This window comes from Gobius niger (genome assembly GCF_951799975.1).
Source record: "Gobius niger genome assembly, chromosome: 8".
NCBI lineage: Eukaryota > Metazoa > Chordata > Actinopteri > Gobiiformes > Gobiidae > Gobius > Gobius niger.
In genome coordinates, this window is record NC_136859.1 from 17,778,032 (window position 1) to 17,792,673 (window position 14,642).

A 14,642-nucleotide genomic window follows, 5' to 3' on the forward strand; every position below is an offset into this window, starting at 1 on the left:
ACTGGTTTTGCGTTTTGTTCTGGGCATGCCTTGGTTTTTAAGAATTTTTAGGCTCTGAAGTCCCAAAGCCTTTTATTTCCTCTTTCCTCAATGGCAAAGTCTGTAATATAAAGTGAAATAGTTGTATTTTACTTTCAGGTAATTCTCAGTCCTACCTTTTTTGAAAGGCCTAAATTCTGCAGACGTTCCACTCTGTTACTTTATGTCCTTCATTGAGTTGAGCATGACTTTGCTCTAATAATCCATCTCGTGCTGTGTGAAATATCCTTTTATGCCCAGTCTCATTATCATAATGGTTTTCACTGTTACTTCATGAACCCGAGGCTTCAAATCATCCTATCTCTGTAAGGTGAGGATGTAATGGCAAAAAATCCACCTAAGCCTGGCTTCTCTGCTCTGCCGGTATGTAGCCCATTAAACTACACTCTAAATCACAGGGGCCCGCTGCCAGATGGTTATAATTACTATGTTGTACATTTTTCCATACTGTAGCCAAAGCCAGCTTCATCTCAATTTACGTTAGAGTCAGATTGATTTTTGTTTTTGTAGATGAAATAAAGACTGTGATTACAAAATGAAGTATATTTTGTTTATTATGGAGACCAAACAACTGTAATTACGCATTATTGTTTTTAGCACAAAGGCACAATTGCAAGCACTCCATGTTTTGATGCATTTGCTTTCTTTCTATTTTTAGTTTGAAGAAGGACCTCTGTATGGGCCCAGGTGCACCTACTGCGTCTTTACGATCAGATATAAGAAAGACATATTGTTTCCTGCCCAGTGGAAAGGGGGAACTTTTGCCATCCAAATTAGTTGTTGGCCTGTCTCATGACATTTATCATTGCTGTTCTACTTTCAGCTGAGGTTGCTTGCTATTTTTCACTTAGATGTACCCACTTAATCTTCTAATGCTGCTTTTCTTTTGTGCTCTCTTGTTATTTCAGCGCATGCCTCTGCCCGTTAAATTCACCCATTATCCCAATACTTGGAGCTGTGTAACAAAAGTCATTTGTCTCTGGCTATAGGTGTTGAGCTTTTGTTAACATCCCCTTGTTTTCTGTTGTTTCCTTGGCAAAGGCGGATTTCATGTTTGGTGTTTTTTATGATTAATTGATGCATTTTACTTTGTATATGAAATCATTGCAGCCAAATGAGTCAAATGGCACTGTATCTGTAGGTGTGCTCCGAGTGTGTGCCATCTGTTGCACCTTCTAAAAACTCCTCCATACTTCATGTTATTTATAAGATTGTGTTTTCACTTTTTGGCAGCATTGTTTGTTTACTGTTGAGTAGTGTCTAAGTTTTTATTTTACATCCTGCTAAAAGTGCCTGCAATAGCTCAAACCCAAAAGAAATGTATTGATTTGCAGTCTTAGCAATAATTTCTGTTGAATAGATTAACTCTTATTGATGGATTTTTATTCTCTCTTCATGAGAATGATTCCTGAATTTTGGGTCCGTGCCATAGATCCCCGCCCTCCAGTATACATATGTGACCACGCTGGGCTTGTTTGCTCAGTCAAGTGCACAGGATCTCCGGCCTAAAAGGTCCTCTTTGTTTGCAGCTTTGTAGCTTTTTTTGTGTCTTTAAATGTTCTGAACCATTCTAGTGTCTCAGATTGAAACGCATCTACACGATCACAACCAATCAAGGATTACTCCATGTTAAATGCGCACACCATCACTCCTCTGTGATTTAAAGTGGGTCACGAGTCCGTGTGTGTGAAAAGCACCAAGAGCATCATACTGACCCTTCAGCCGACCGCTGTCTGCACGTTCTCACCATCCCACTGCTGCAGAGTGTACACAGAGGAAGCTCTGTCTGCCGAGGCCGTTTCATTTGATGGACCAAAGACAACAGACCCTTTCCAACTTCAATCACCGCTATAAGACGCACATCAAACAAAGGCAACATGCTTTGAAAAGACAGGATTTTACTAGATAAAAGTTATCTATTGTTGTACTGGCTTGGTCCAACAAATCACAGTGAAGTCAAGATAACTGCAGGTGTTTAGGCTAGTATGATAAAGAAGTTTTAAATATGCCAAATTAGAGGGCTATTTACAAGTGAGTTTGATGATAACTGTGAATCTTTCTCACTCAGTCATTTTCTTTTCTTTTCATTTCATTCTATAAAGAAAAGAAAAGAAAAAACAACTTAACAATCCTGTTTCCAAGTACTGAACAAGCCATATACATTCTTAATGAGTACACTTCTTTGGGAAATGCGCCTTCACTTTGTTGGTCGAAATAAGCCCTTCTTCCAAACAAAGGGCAACCCTTTGACCTATTTACAGTAAAAACGGTTTGCAATGCATAGTTTTCACTTTAGGTTGCACATCTGTATACAGCTGTGTACGTGGCTACCTGGGGATCGGGGGGGAATGATTTTATTCCCTTTCTGCTTGTTATTGTTTTTGAGTTTGCGCTGCGTCGGACCCTGCAGCTGAGCCTCATCTCCATCCTCTGTGGGGGGCCGCACACACCTGTGGGCAGGAGGCAGCTGTAATGTGTAAATAAAGCAACAATAATGCATTCCAATGTGTTTCTGTAATAAAATATTTATACAATTGGAGCAGGCGCAATCAAACAGCGCATGGTTTGTTTGCTGTTTGGGCTATTTTATAAAAGGCAGGGTAGTGCTGGATACTTATTCTATACAAAAACCTCTTTCATGTTTTTTCATTTCTTGAGACTATTTTTGCACCATTCCCCCTACAGTTTTTTTCCCTCTTTTTTGATCTTCTACTCCCACTTGGGCTTCGCCATCACCTCTTAGTTTCAATAGACTCATCTCAATGCTTCACTTCTAGGACTGTCCCTCTTCCTAACCTATTCTTTTAATCTCCTCTCTCCTTTTCTAATACACGCCTGTTGCCACTCTCTGATCCTCACTCTCTCCAAATGCTTTTTGGTCCATCTCTCCGCTCATACTTATTTGGAGCGTGCACCTGCTCCCCTGTAACCCCCGTCTTTGTTGGGGGTGGCTGCGATTGAAATGTGTTATGTATGACCTTTGTGTACACACACACACACACACCACAGAGCTCCAGATGATGCCTCTGTAATGCTCTGGACATGGCCTGAATTCAAAGTTGAACCTATAGAGTCAACTGTTGATGCTGCCGTGCCGCTACATGTCTTGTGTTTTTCTTATCAAGGCCCTAGTTTTTGACATTTCTTTTTTGTAGGACTTCAAGATAAACCACACTTGAAAATCAGTGTGGTCGCAAATCCTAAAGGAATGAAAGACATGGGCAGTTTTTGCTTAAATACTAAATATGTTAAATGTGAATTGTGACGTGAATCTTTATTTTACAAAACAAATCCCAAATCTTTTTGCAGTGTTTGTCAGAAAAAATGTAATGTGATATTTATCCAACATTTCCTTTAGTAAGTCTCATTGCTGGAATATTTTTGCCCCGTAGCATGCTTTCACATGCGCGCATTCCCAGCTACTTGGGTTGTACACCATGTACTTTTTTTTTTACCTTTTATTCAACAGATAACTACAGATCAGAGTTCAGCAGTTTTTTTTTGTACTTTACAGTTTTGAAATTGCCTCATGGCTATAATATGCAAACATTAACCAAACGGCTCTTTTTGTATTGGCTGTGGCAACTTTCCCATGCAAATGTTATGCAAATTCTCAAGAGATTTCCCAAAGCAAGCTTGGAATTTATGGCGGTATGAAAGCTGACTCAGAGTAACACCTGATTTGAGACAGAAACATTGCACTGGAAAGTTCCCACTGCTCTAGCCTTCACAGTAACACATCCTGCAGCAGTCAGAGGCCCAGGGCTCGAAACTCATGGAATTCCCGGGTGGGACTCCTCACTGTGCACACAAACAGTTTAACATGTTCTTTTTCTGCTTCACGTAATGTTCCATCCAGAAATGTGCTCAGCTCAATTTGCTGAACATGTGATAATTGAGATTTTTTTCAAAACTTGAAAAAGTGAAATTGTGCTGGTTTTGATTATTTTTGGCGCTGAACCTGGTGTTTAACAGACATTTGTGTGCAGTTAATGTCATACAATGAATGAATGTATATATTGATACTTTCTTGGTCTTTGAAATATGCTTTAAGTTCACATGACCGTTTCAATTTTTTAGTTCAGGGGTGTCGAACTCGTTTGGGTCGTGGGCCGAAATTCATCCCCACGGCGCGGTGCGGGCCGCATATATTGTAAAGGACTGTGGCCTAATAAATAAAAATGGCTTACACTTATTGTGCTTTATCAGCGTGTGTCACATGTTTCTCAAAGTGCTGCATTAAGTCATTATCACTTCACACTCGATGGCCGTAAGCTACTATTGGTCACATGGCTTTAATATGCTGTTTAAATCCTGATCTCTTTGTATGTCAGTGCCCTCTGCTGGACTGTGTGGAATTCTTTCCTGTGTTTTTTTAAATTTAAGCTGCCCCCTATACCTGGAGTGAGCATTCTGGTTATTTCTTTAAAAATCCATAACTCCGTACATGAATGGGCTAGACATACTTTTTTTGACATACGAATGCTCTACAAAGGGCCATATTAAATCATCTCTTGGGCCGCAACTGGCCCGCGAACGTTGAGTTTGACACATGTGCTTTAGTTCCAAGTGACTGAGTTTGAAGGATAATATCTGTGATAAGTATCAATCATTGTTTTTCTTCAGTGAAGTGTCATTTTAATGAAGAAATGTTGGGGAAAAGCTATTTTCATTTACATTTTATTTTGTCAGTGACGTAGATTGATAGTTCCTTAGAATTCTGACTCACTCATTTCTCATTGGCTGGCACAGCAACAGCTAAATATGTTTACCCATGTCACTTCCTGCCAGTGTCCAAAAAGGAATGTGAATGTGTGTTAATTATGTTTTAGCAAAAATAGTGTCTGATATGTCTGATGCGCTCAACACTTACTGATATGTTAAAAAAAATCTCTTCCCTGTTTCTGCAGATGATGCCGCAGAAGCAGACTTGTGGGTGCTCAACAGTTGTACAGTGAAAAACCCTGCGGAGGATCACTTCCGAAACTCCATCAAGTAAGAACCATTTCCAACAGTTTTAGGTCTGTCCAAGCCTTTTTAGTGACCGGAGAAGCTTAGTCTTGGTGGGAATGCTTGTCCAAAAATACTCCCTGCATGCTGTACGTATCCTCTCATACGAGTTTGAACTTTGCCTTTTCTACGAGATTATATTATATCAGCATCAATATACTGTAATCGGAGATATAGGTCATCACTTATTTGAAAGGTGAAAGGTGCGTTTATATTCTTTGTCTTAAATTTCCCGTTCTTACTGCATAACTTACACACGCAACAATAAGTGTGAGTATGAGCTTTCCAAACTAGATGCATTTTAGGTAGTGGCTTCAATAGCGTGAATTAGTGTGCGTCTTGTGTGATGGAAATTAATTCAAGTCAAAGTGAATTGTCCCGGGTGACTGTGGCTTATGTGGGTAAATATGCCACTAGCTAGCATGCACACACAGAGCGCACATGAACCCAACTGTGCCTTTGTAAATGAGTTGGAGATAAACAGGGGCTTGGGGCTTCACAGTGGAAGGATGCTTTATTACTTGTGGAGAAGTGGGGCTGCACTTTGCATCCCTGCCATATGTGTGGGACACGCGCGACTACTGGGAGGAGGAACAGGAGATTCAGGGGCTTGTTACACAGACAGTTGGGCCACACCGTTTCCTGCGTGTAAGCAGAAAATAGCCTGCGCTTTCCAGCATATTATCGGCAGCCATTAATTCACTGTATGCCCAAGCAGTTCTAGGGGCATCCATCAAAATCCATGACAATAAAATCTAAAAGTTTCCCGTTTAAATGTGCTATTTTGGTGCCAGAGAAGTTTTAAATGGGTTTTCTATGACACTACTATTTCCGCAGTACTTTATTGCATGGCGCAGACTTGGGTATAGTCTGTCTTGCTGCCACTAATGGAGCCAGGGCAGCATACCAATACCTTTTGTGATCGCAATTAGACTTACGATTTGTGTTTTCAAATCAAGAATACATTCATAGTGGATGTTTTCGTATCGCTTTAGATTAAGTATTAATAAGCATTAGCAATCATTTTAGGGTAAGGGTTAAGGTTAGTGTTAGGTTAAGGGTTGGCTATGAATAAGCGCATTATTAATAGCCTATTAGTACGTTAAAAGATTAAAGTGTAATAAGCAGTGTGTTAAAACTTTACAAGCAAATTATTAATGTTTATTAATACCTTATTAATTCTTAACAAGCACACCTTTAATATAAAGCGTTACCGATGTGTTATGAATGTTATATAAAGACATGTATTAGTAAGACTGATAGAGACTTAAGTATTTTGCTGTTTTTAGAGGACATACTGCTCTTAATAATTGCCTAAAGTCAACATTTTGTTTAGATTGTGAAGCTCTTTTAAGACATGGGTAAAGCCTCTCTTGCTCTGCATTGTACTGAACCACTAATAGCACAGTCTTTGAATGCTAAAAAGTACATTAGCATGGATATTTGGATGTGCATATGCGTGTCTTTGAAATGTCCAAATCCATAGCGTAATTTACTGTCAGAGACCTCTCAAATCAATGAACGCTGAAGGCATTAAAGAAACAGTTGCTCAACAGCATGTAATTAAACCGCACTCTGTTTGTAAGCCGCATATTTGTGTGTGCGCAAGACTTCTTCACTTGGCTGTCTCCAGTAATTTGAATGATCAAGGGAACGTGGGCTTAACGAGAACGCGGTTGTGCGCTGTTTTCAAAATACACCAATTCCCATATTATATTTACATTCATTTCAATATGAATTTAATATTCATGATCTAACCATGAGAAATAAAAAAAATCATTAATGTTAATTGAAAGGGGACACAGAACCAACAGAATGAACCCTTGGAAGAGGTCCAGGGTGTATTTGCGGGGCGTGTGCTGCACGGTTGTGGCAGATGTGTGCATTTCTATTCTGGCCTCAGGCTGAAGGACGCTGGTGTGGCTTAAAGAGAATAATAAAAAAGAAAGCTTAACTTTACTTTGGAAGAAAGCACACTTTTCTTTAGATACCAGTACTTGATTAACTATGCTAAATGAACATTACTTAACGGTACATACATTATTCATTGTCTAAAATCATACAACTCAATGATAATGTTGTTTATTACAGTAAAAATACCTTTTGTTACTATTCATTTGTGACAGAATGTGACTACCTAACTTGCTGTTGTGTTGTCTCAGGACCCACCATGCACCAAAACAAATATTTTCTTAAAATGTAGTATAAGTAGAACCTTAAAGGCCCTATTCCTGATTTTTTTTTAAACAAAGAATAGAGATATTTTATTAAAACTCTTTCCGAAATTCCTTGCATATTTCTATCGTCCCATTTCTTCACAGGGACGAGTTTATAAACACTTTTCACAACTTGCCGGGTCACTTTTCAGGGTGACTTTCACAGAAATGCTGGAAACCTGGAAGTTAATGAAATTTAAGCAAATGCTTTATAATTAAATGTACAGTGTTGTTATCAGACATGTCTGAGTTTACGATATACTAGAGGAGGACAAATCAAATGTTGTTTCACAACTAGAGAACAGGTGTAGTGTCTTCAAGAGGGATGTATAATGCAAGATTTACTTTGTTACAATATTGGTCTCCCATCAAAAACATACCTGAAGGCAATGTTTAGAGCCGCTAGCGCATCTTGGAGTAATCTTTGGATCTTCGTCGGTGGCTATTAGAATCGTGCCGACAGCTCCCACATGAGTGATTACAGCCGCATTAGCCGAGCGTGGCAGTGCTCTGAGATGTTTTTTTTTCTCTTTATCGAAACAGCTGTGCAGCAATGGGGAGCAAGGTTAGAGGGGGAGAGGACAGGGCTTATTTTAGCTCACTCGGAGGATCGCAAAGCGAAAAAAAACGTCACATGGTAATTGGTCACATTTATATAGCGCCCTTCTCCCTGCTTTAGGCACTCGAAGCGCTTTACATTAAGGAACCAGTCACCCCAAAAACTACTGGATTTTTTTTGTTCCAGCTTTTTAGATCAATATGGCATCTTCTAACAAACAAAGTGTAAGATGGTGATAAAGATGTGTTTTACATTATACCAAATACCTGGCAAAAGCACAGTAGCAATCCTTTTTGGTTCCGTACCTTTTAACGATCTACTCTATGTAATCATTTGTTGGCTCGATAAGTAGGCTAAACTCACTTATAAAGGAGGCGGTAATAGGGCGATGGAAATGCTCGTCACCAATATGTAGGTCAATAATTAGTGTATAGCAGATTTAACTCATGGCAAACGCAATTTTTCATCTGCTAAAACTTTAAAAGCGGAATTAATTTTATGCCCCTGGACTTTCAGGTATTCAGTGAAATTGCAGTGACCTTTTAAGTTCTCTGCTGAGGCCCTCGGTTATGTTTGTGTGTTGAGCTAGTGCTTCAGTCTAAGTCCTGGATTTTTAGCCGACCGGACACACACTGCTCCCTCAGGCTGCTTTCGGTGCAATCCAGAGATTGGCATTTAATCTGTCACTTCTCCAGGGCATTAGCCTACATTTTAGGGTACAGACCAAATCCTTCCAGATAGACACAAACACACGACTTGACATGGGGACATGAGCGGGTCATGTATGAACCCTCTCATGTATGTTGATCCTTCTCTGAAAATGCTGATTTTATTGAATCATCCCTGCTAATCTGCATTCTTGAAAGACGTGGTATGCACAATCACATTACTACTGGCCTTAAGCCACAAAATGGAACATTTTATCGCATATTGACTTTCCATGCTGATATTTTAACCATTCTTAATATATGTCTGTGTAGGCTCTCAGTCGTACAGGAGTTGTCCATCTTCAATTAAGGTTCTTGAGTCATCATCTGTACACTGTAGTTGAAGTGTAGAATGTTTCACCTCTCATCCAAAAGGCTTCGTCAGTGACACTAAAGTTTTATCTCAGCCCGCAAACTAGATATAGACCATTGGGAGGTTTAGCTTGGCTTCCCCTCTACTAACGGCTACTTTCTTGGCCGCAGAGGGCTGCTGTAAAGAGGGGACAGATGAAATCTCAAACCTCCTGTTCATGGAGTTAGAAGAAATAGCTTCTTTGACTCCTCTTTCAAAACAACATTTCTCTTTAGCTAAACATTTTACCCTCCCTGTCCTCAAAGAAGTGGTTGGTGGCTTTGAGGTGGAGCTGAACAGCAGACTGAGGGCAGCTTGTGCTTTCCCTGCGATGTTGATAAATCCTCTTATGTAGCTGTTGTTTGGTTTCTCCAATATAGTGCATTCCTTTTCTTTGCATTGAGTAGAATCAACCACATTGCTCTGTTTGTGACTCTGGGTTTAGTCTTTAGGGTGAACACATTTTTGTCTCAGTGTGTTAACTGGCTTGTGGTACGATGGGATTCTGCCTTGTCTAAAGATTCTCTGAGACCCCAGCTACATAGGGCAAAGAAACTAATTTTCTTCTGGGCTCTGAAGCTTGTCTGTTCTGTTCTTTTAGTCCTCTTGCCCTTTGTGCTTTTGTGAAGGACCGTTTAAGATATCCACAGACTGAGGGCTCTTTAAGGGCTGAGCTAAAACTTTTGTGTTGCTGAAGAAGCCTTTTGGATGTGAGGCGAAACGGTCTACACTTCAACTACAGAGTACAGAAGAACATTAATAACATAATAAATATTCACTTATGAGAGACAAAAGACATTAATTTCCAGTATTTCCAGTTTATTATTTTCTTCAAGGATTGATTTCAATATCATGCGGCCTTCAACAGCAAATAAAAGAAAAATACAACCCTCCATTAAAGCTCTCTTTTAAGCAAACTTTATCAAGTCGGCTCCAATGCTGTACAAGAAAAGGTCCTAATCATTAGGGGAAAGCTGAAAGTGCAGTAAGTCTTAATTGTTTTAAGCTCATTTCTCTAATAAGGTAATTCGTAAAACAGGGATCAGAAGGACTTGTGTAATGTGATGTAAAGTTAATGGGTAAATCCAGCTTCTGAGGAAATTGGCCTAATTACCTGCCATGCCGTTAATTCTCTGATAGTTAATATGTATTTATATGTATTTTTGTAACGAGGAAACCCTTTTCTATACCTGCATGTGTGCTGCTTGGTCCCAGACTGCGGTTCTGTCGATACCCCTTCTGAGATCTTCCTTTACAGCAATCACAAACAACTCCAGGCCTTCATCCTTTTCAGAAGTCTGTGCTCTTAAGGCACCCCGCTGTTCTCCAGCCTTTTGACTGATCCCAGATTGTGCGCGAGTTAAGCCAAAGGGACCAAGTTCATATAGGAAAGAAGATAGAAAAGATCACTTTCAACCTGACACTTTTCAAGTTGCCTGGATGTTACATCTAAATTTTGTATTTTGCAGTGGGACTTTCTTTACTTCATGTGGCTTCAAAAAAAACGGTCTTATCTGTGATGACCTGATTGTTGTCGAATAAGTTCAATTTATCTGATGACAAAAGATACGCACTAATGGTTTATCTATTTTTCCACAAATGTTCTATCTATACGGTAGCAGCAAACACACTCAAAATACATAGATCAAAACTGAAAGAAGCATTTTCTCCATTTACTGACCCCTGTGGCCGGAGATAGTATCTATGTGGCCACCGCTATAATATCTCTATCTCTATCTCTACTCATTGATCCACTCAGTCGACTCCACTGCAAAAACTAATAGTTCCTGTGGTGGTCCATTACTGACCTTTTCCAAAAAATTTCATCAAAATCTCACAATTACGTTTTGTTATCTTGATGTTGTGATGATGAACAGAGGAACACACCAACAGTCACACTATGCTAACACCGTTGTGGCAGCTGTGAATATAGTTGAACCTCTGGAAAGCTGATTTAGCCTTTTTTTTGGTTTGGTTCGTATATTACATTTGGGACTTCACATTAGTACTTGACAGCTGCTATGATACTCATTATGTTGTTTGATAAATCTGCAACAACCCCTTGGTCAGGTCTTATTGAGCAGGGCAGAGGGCACCAAGGAGTTCGCAGGTCATGCTCTGTCCAGCCTGTGATGAATTACTCGTCTGTTATTGTACGGCAGTGTGGAGGTGAAACCAGAGATTGATAGATCAGATTGGGAGATTCGGGGAGAGGCAATATGTCCTCATCAGTGTCTAAGGGCCACAAATGCTGCGAGAATTTGCTGTAATGATCTGTCTGGATGTTTTATTTCGCTCGCGCAGGTCGAGCACACTTTAGTTTCTTCAACAGATATAAAAAATTGCAGCAACATCAATTGACTGACTTGTTCACAGCGTTAGAAATTGATGTCAGGATGTCAGATGGAGGACAGGGGGGGCGAGACAGCTCAGATTTCTTTCTGATTATGAAAGAAAGCTTAACAGAAAATCCACATAAGTTGGACTGTTGGCTATTCAGTCCACAATCTGTCCTGAAGTTCTTTTAAGTAACGAGAAGTGCCTATGTGAATAAAGTATAATGCCATTTTTAATACTAAATTATAAAATTAGTAAGTCTTTGCTGTGGATTGACCCAGTTATTAGAGAAATATTAACCATAAATCAGTTCTGAACATCTGCATTTTGATAGTTAAGCAAATTGTACCATTCTGGTCCATCCTCCACATCAGTATTAAACTCTTTTCGAATGTTAAAATGTCACGTGAATGCAACCTATTGTGGATGAGGGTATCATTAGAAGTGGCACATTTGCAGAAGTCCACAGCCCGGGCCATTTCTTTTCCACTTTAATTGAGCGGAGTTATTTTCAGCGTGCTCATTTTGGGTAGCGGGTTTTGTGGAGGTGAGGAAGAAGCTATTTGATAGGTTTTCGGGGGCTTGGACTATTTCCAGCCAGTAGTTTTTCTCACAGCAGGTGATGACAGGCTTTCACATGGTCACACAATTACACGTGTCTGGCTATCATTCTCCATCACATACCCACTTTCGCACCCAGACACTCCAGTGACTTCCTTCCTGCTGTTCTTCCTTCATTTTCCACCTATTTAATGTTTGGGGCCCCTTATTCTTGCACATCCTATGCAGCCATACCTCCATCCCCTGGGTAAAAAGATGTCAGTAAACTACTTTTGATTGAATGCAGTCATGGTGTACTTTTTCCAGCTAAAGTATGTATTTCTAGTCCTAAATAAGTCACAGTTCTGCCATTATGCTGTTTTATGTGATTTAAAACAAGTCTTTTCTTGACATATTTAGCCTCCCCATGACCCACAAGACCGCTCCTAATTTGCACCACGTTCACGTGCCTTTAAAAATACCCTTCAGCATTTTCGCTTTTAGCTGACGCTCATCAAATTAGTGAATATAGAGTGAAATGAATAAGTGGAGGTTTTGAACTGCGCTGGATTTGGGGCTGGGAGACATGACATTTTTCCCCAGTTGTTGGGGAAATGTCACTGTCAGATGTAGCTGCTGTGACAGATGGCATATAGCCGCCACTGCACTGACCTTCTGTTCACCTGAACCGGTCCAAAAAATACACGCACAGTACAGAGCACACACGCGACACCTGCTGCCCCACCCGCTCTGCCTTTGCCTCTTTTACTTTCAACTAGCGCCACACAGGCCCTCTCGTCTCTCTGCAAGAAGTCTCAAGTTCAATTCCTGGGCCGGGTGCTGCTGTCCCATGTGTGTCTCCATTACCTTAAAACACCCAGAGTAGATTAAAAACCTCCAACTAGGTCACTCTGAAGATCTTGAGATGGGTTCAGTCGAGATGCACCAGTCCAGCCTTTTTGATACCAATACTGGGGTTTGAGTATCTGCCAATATCTGATATTTACCGATACCAAGAGACTTTCTTAAAAGTGTCTTTCTCTGAGTGAAAAAATGAATTGACTCTTTTCTCCATTTTAAGGTCAATAAAGTCATATTTTCTTGTCATGATGTTACAGATCAATTATCAATTATATCTATTGACAAACTAATGGATAAACATTAAAGAAGGATCACTGGACTTTTCTACAGTAAATATCCTTGAGCATGTGACAAGCTTTCATGAAGTGATCTGATCATTACACATATGTGAGATCAGTTATTTCTTAAAGTAAAATACAAACACTTGCCTTCAACAGTGGCTTATTTTATTTTATTGGGCTACTTAAGTCATTTCTATTTTAGTTTCTGAACCTGCCTTGATTAGTTTTTAGTTGTTGTTAGCATTAGCATGCTCCTTCTAGCTTTAGCATACTGATGCTAAAGCTTGTGCGCGCCGAGTATTGTGCGCGCCGATCAAAAATACATTTGCACATGGAAACTAACTCAGTAATTGAATTCCTTATTCAAAATGATATACATCATACCCATATTCACTTATATTTAGGTGTTAAGGCGTTGAGAGTCAAAACTGGTTTCTGTTCTGTTGTAGCCGACAACCAATATCGTTTTCCCCCCATTATTGGCTCTGATACCAATATCGGATCGGTGCATCCCTACTTTAGTCCATTTATTAATCTGTTGTAAATTTTGTAATAAGCAGAACCTTTGCGTACTTAGTGTGAGAAGTCTAAGGAGTATGGACTTTTTTTCTTTTTCTTTTTTTTGTGTGCAATAAAACAGCCAAATACCATGTAATATAATAAACTTTCCGTTACTATGTTGACTTGATATGTGTTAGACCGGTTGTTTAGCCGTGTGCCCTCTGTTTGTCTCAGGGACTGCGAACATAAGCTCCAAGAGGTTAAGTTTGATCTAAATCTTTTCACACTTTTTGATGAATGCTCCTGTACATGGCCACTGTCAAATAAATCAAATAAACTAAACATGCAGAGAATATCTGCTATGTATGTGATATTTGTAGCATGCTTCTATCATGCGACATCAATGATCTTGGATGTCTGAAATGTGCACTAAAACTTGATTTAAAAGAAGCATAAAAGCAAGTTGTACATGTAATTGCATGAAATCTAATTGCAGTGCTAAACTTGTCAGAAAAATCACAATTCGGTGTTACCAAAATTGTTCTGGCTGGTTTCAGCTCTGTTCAAATGACAATCGAACACCACTCTAACTGTTCCCATTTTGTCGACTGCCTGGCTCCCTGACACTGTTTTTTTGAAGTAAATAAGCACGCTCATTTCTGTGTAATTCTGTGCAAAAGCCGGAGAGACCGCAGCCTCAGGTGGCAGGTGCGTTTGTGTGGAAGCGGCAGCGTACCACCTGCTGTGTTCCTATCAAGTGTCTTTAGTTACACTCAGTGGGATTTGAGCCTGAACCAACCCTGTGCCGCCGAAACACGAGCTTCCTGGATCTGTTGACCAATAGACAATCACACTGGCAACAACTGTAATACACACACAAATTACACAAAGCATTTTCGGCGAGAGTCAAAAGCTTTTAATGTCGATTTGAGCAGGCTGTTTTACTCCGCCTGATTATTTATTAATAAAGGTCAAGCGCACAGAAAAGTGTGTTTATGTTGTGTAGGGAGGCACCTGTAAGCTTTTGGCATTTCCCTACTGAGCTGCGATCTTGTTTTCGAGGCTGACGATCCCAGAGGCTTTTTCAGTTGGTGTCGGCTTGACAAGCACTGACCTGGAAATTTCTGAGCTACTGAGATACATAATACTAGCTGCAAGTTATAAAAGATGACATTCCATCTCTGAATAAGCAAGTTCATTCTTCATTCACCTTCAGGGGCGCGAGTGACAACGAATTAA

General features: G+C 39.9%; 1 protein-coding gene across 1 annotated transcript in view; it reads left to right on the plus strand.

Annotated features, from left to right (window-relative positions):
- cdkal1 (CDK5 regulatory subunit associated protein 1-like 1) overlaps positions 1–14,642 on the plus strand; it is a 157,220-nt gene that overhangs the window by 11,669 nt on the left and 130,909 nt on the right. Inside the window, exon 4 of the mRNA XM_079562336.1 lies at positions 4,950–5,034. Within this exon, the coding sequence (XP_079418462.1) occupies positions 4,950–5,034 (85 nt within the window). The remainder of the gene's footprint in view (positions 1–4,949; positions 5,035–14,642) is intronic.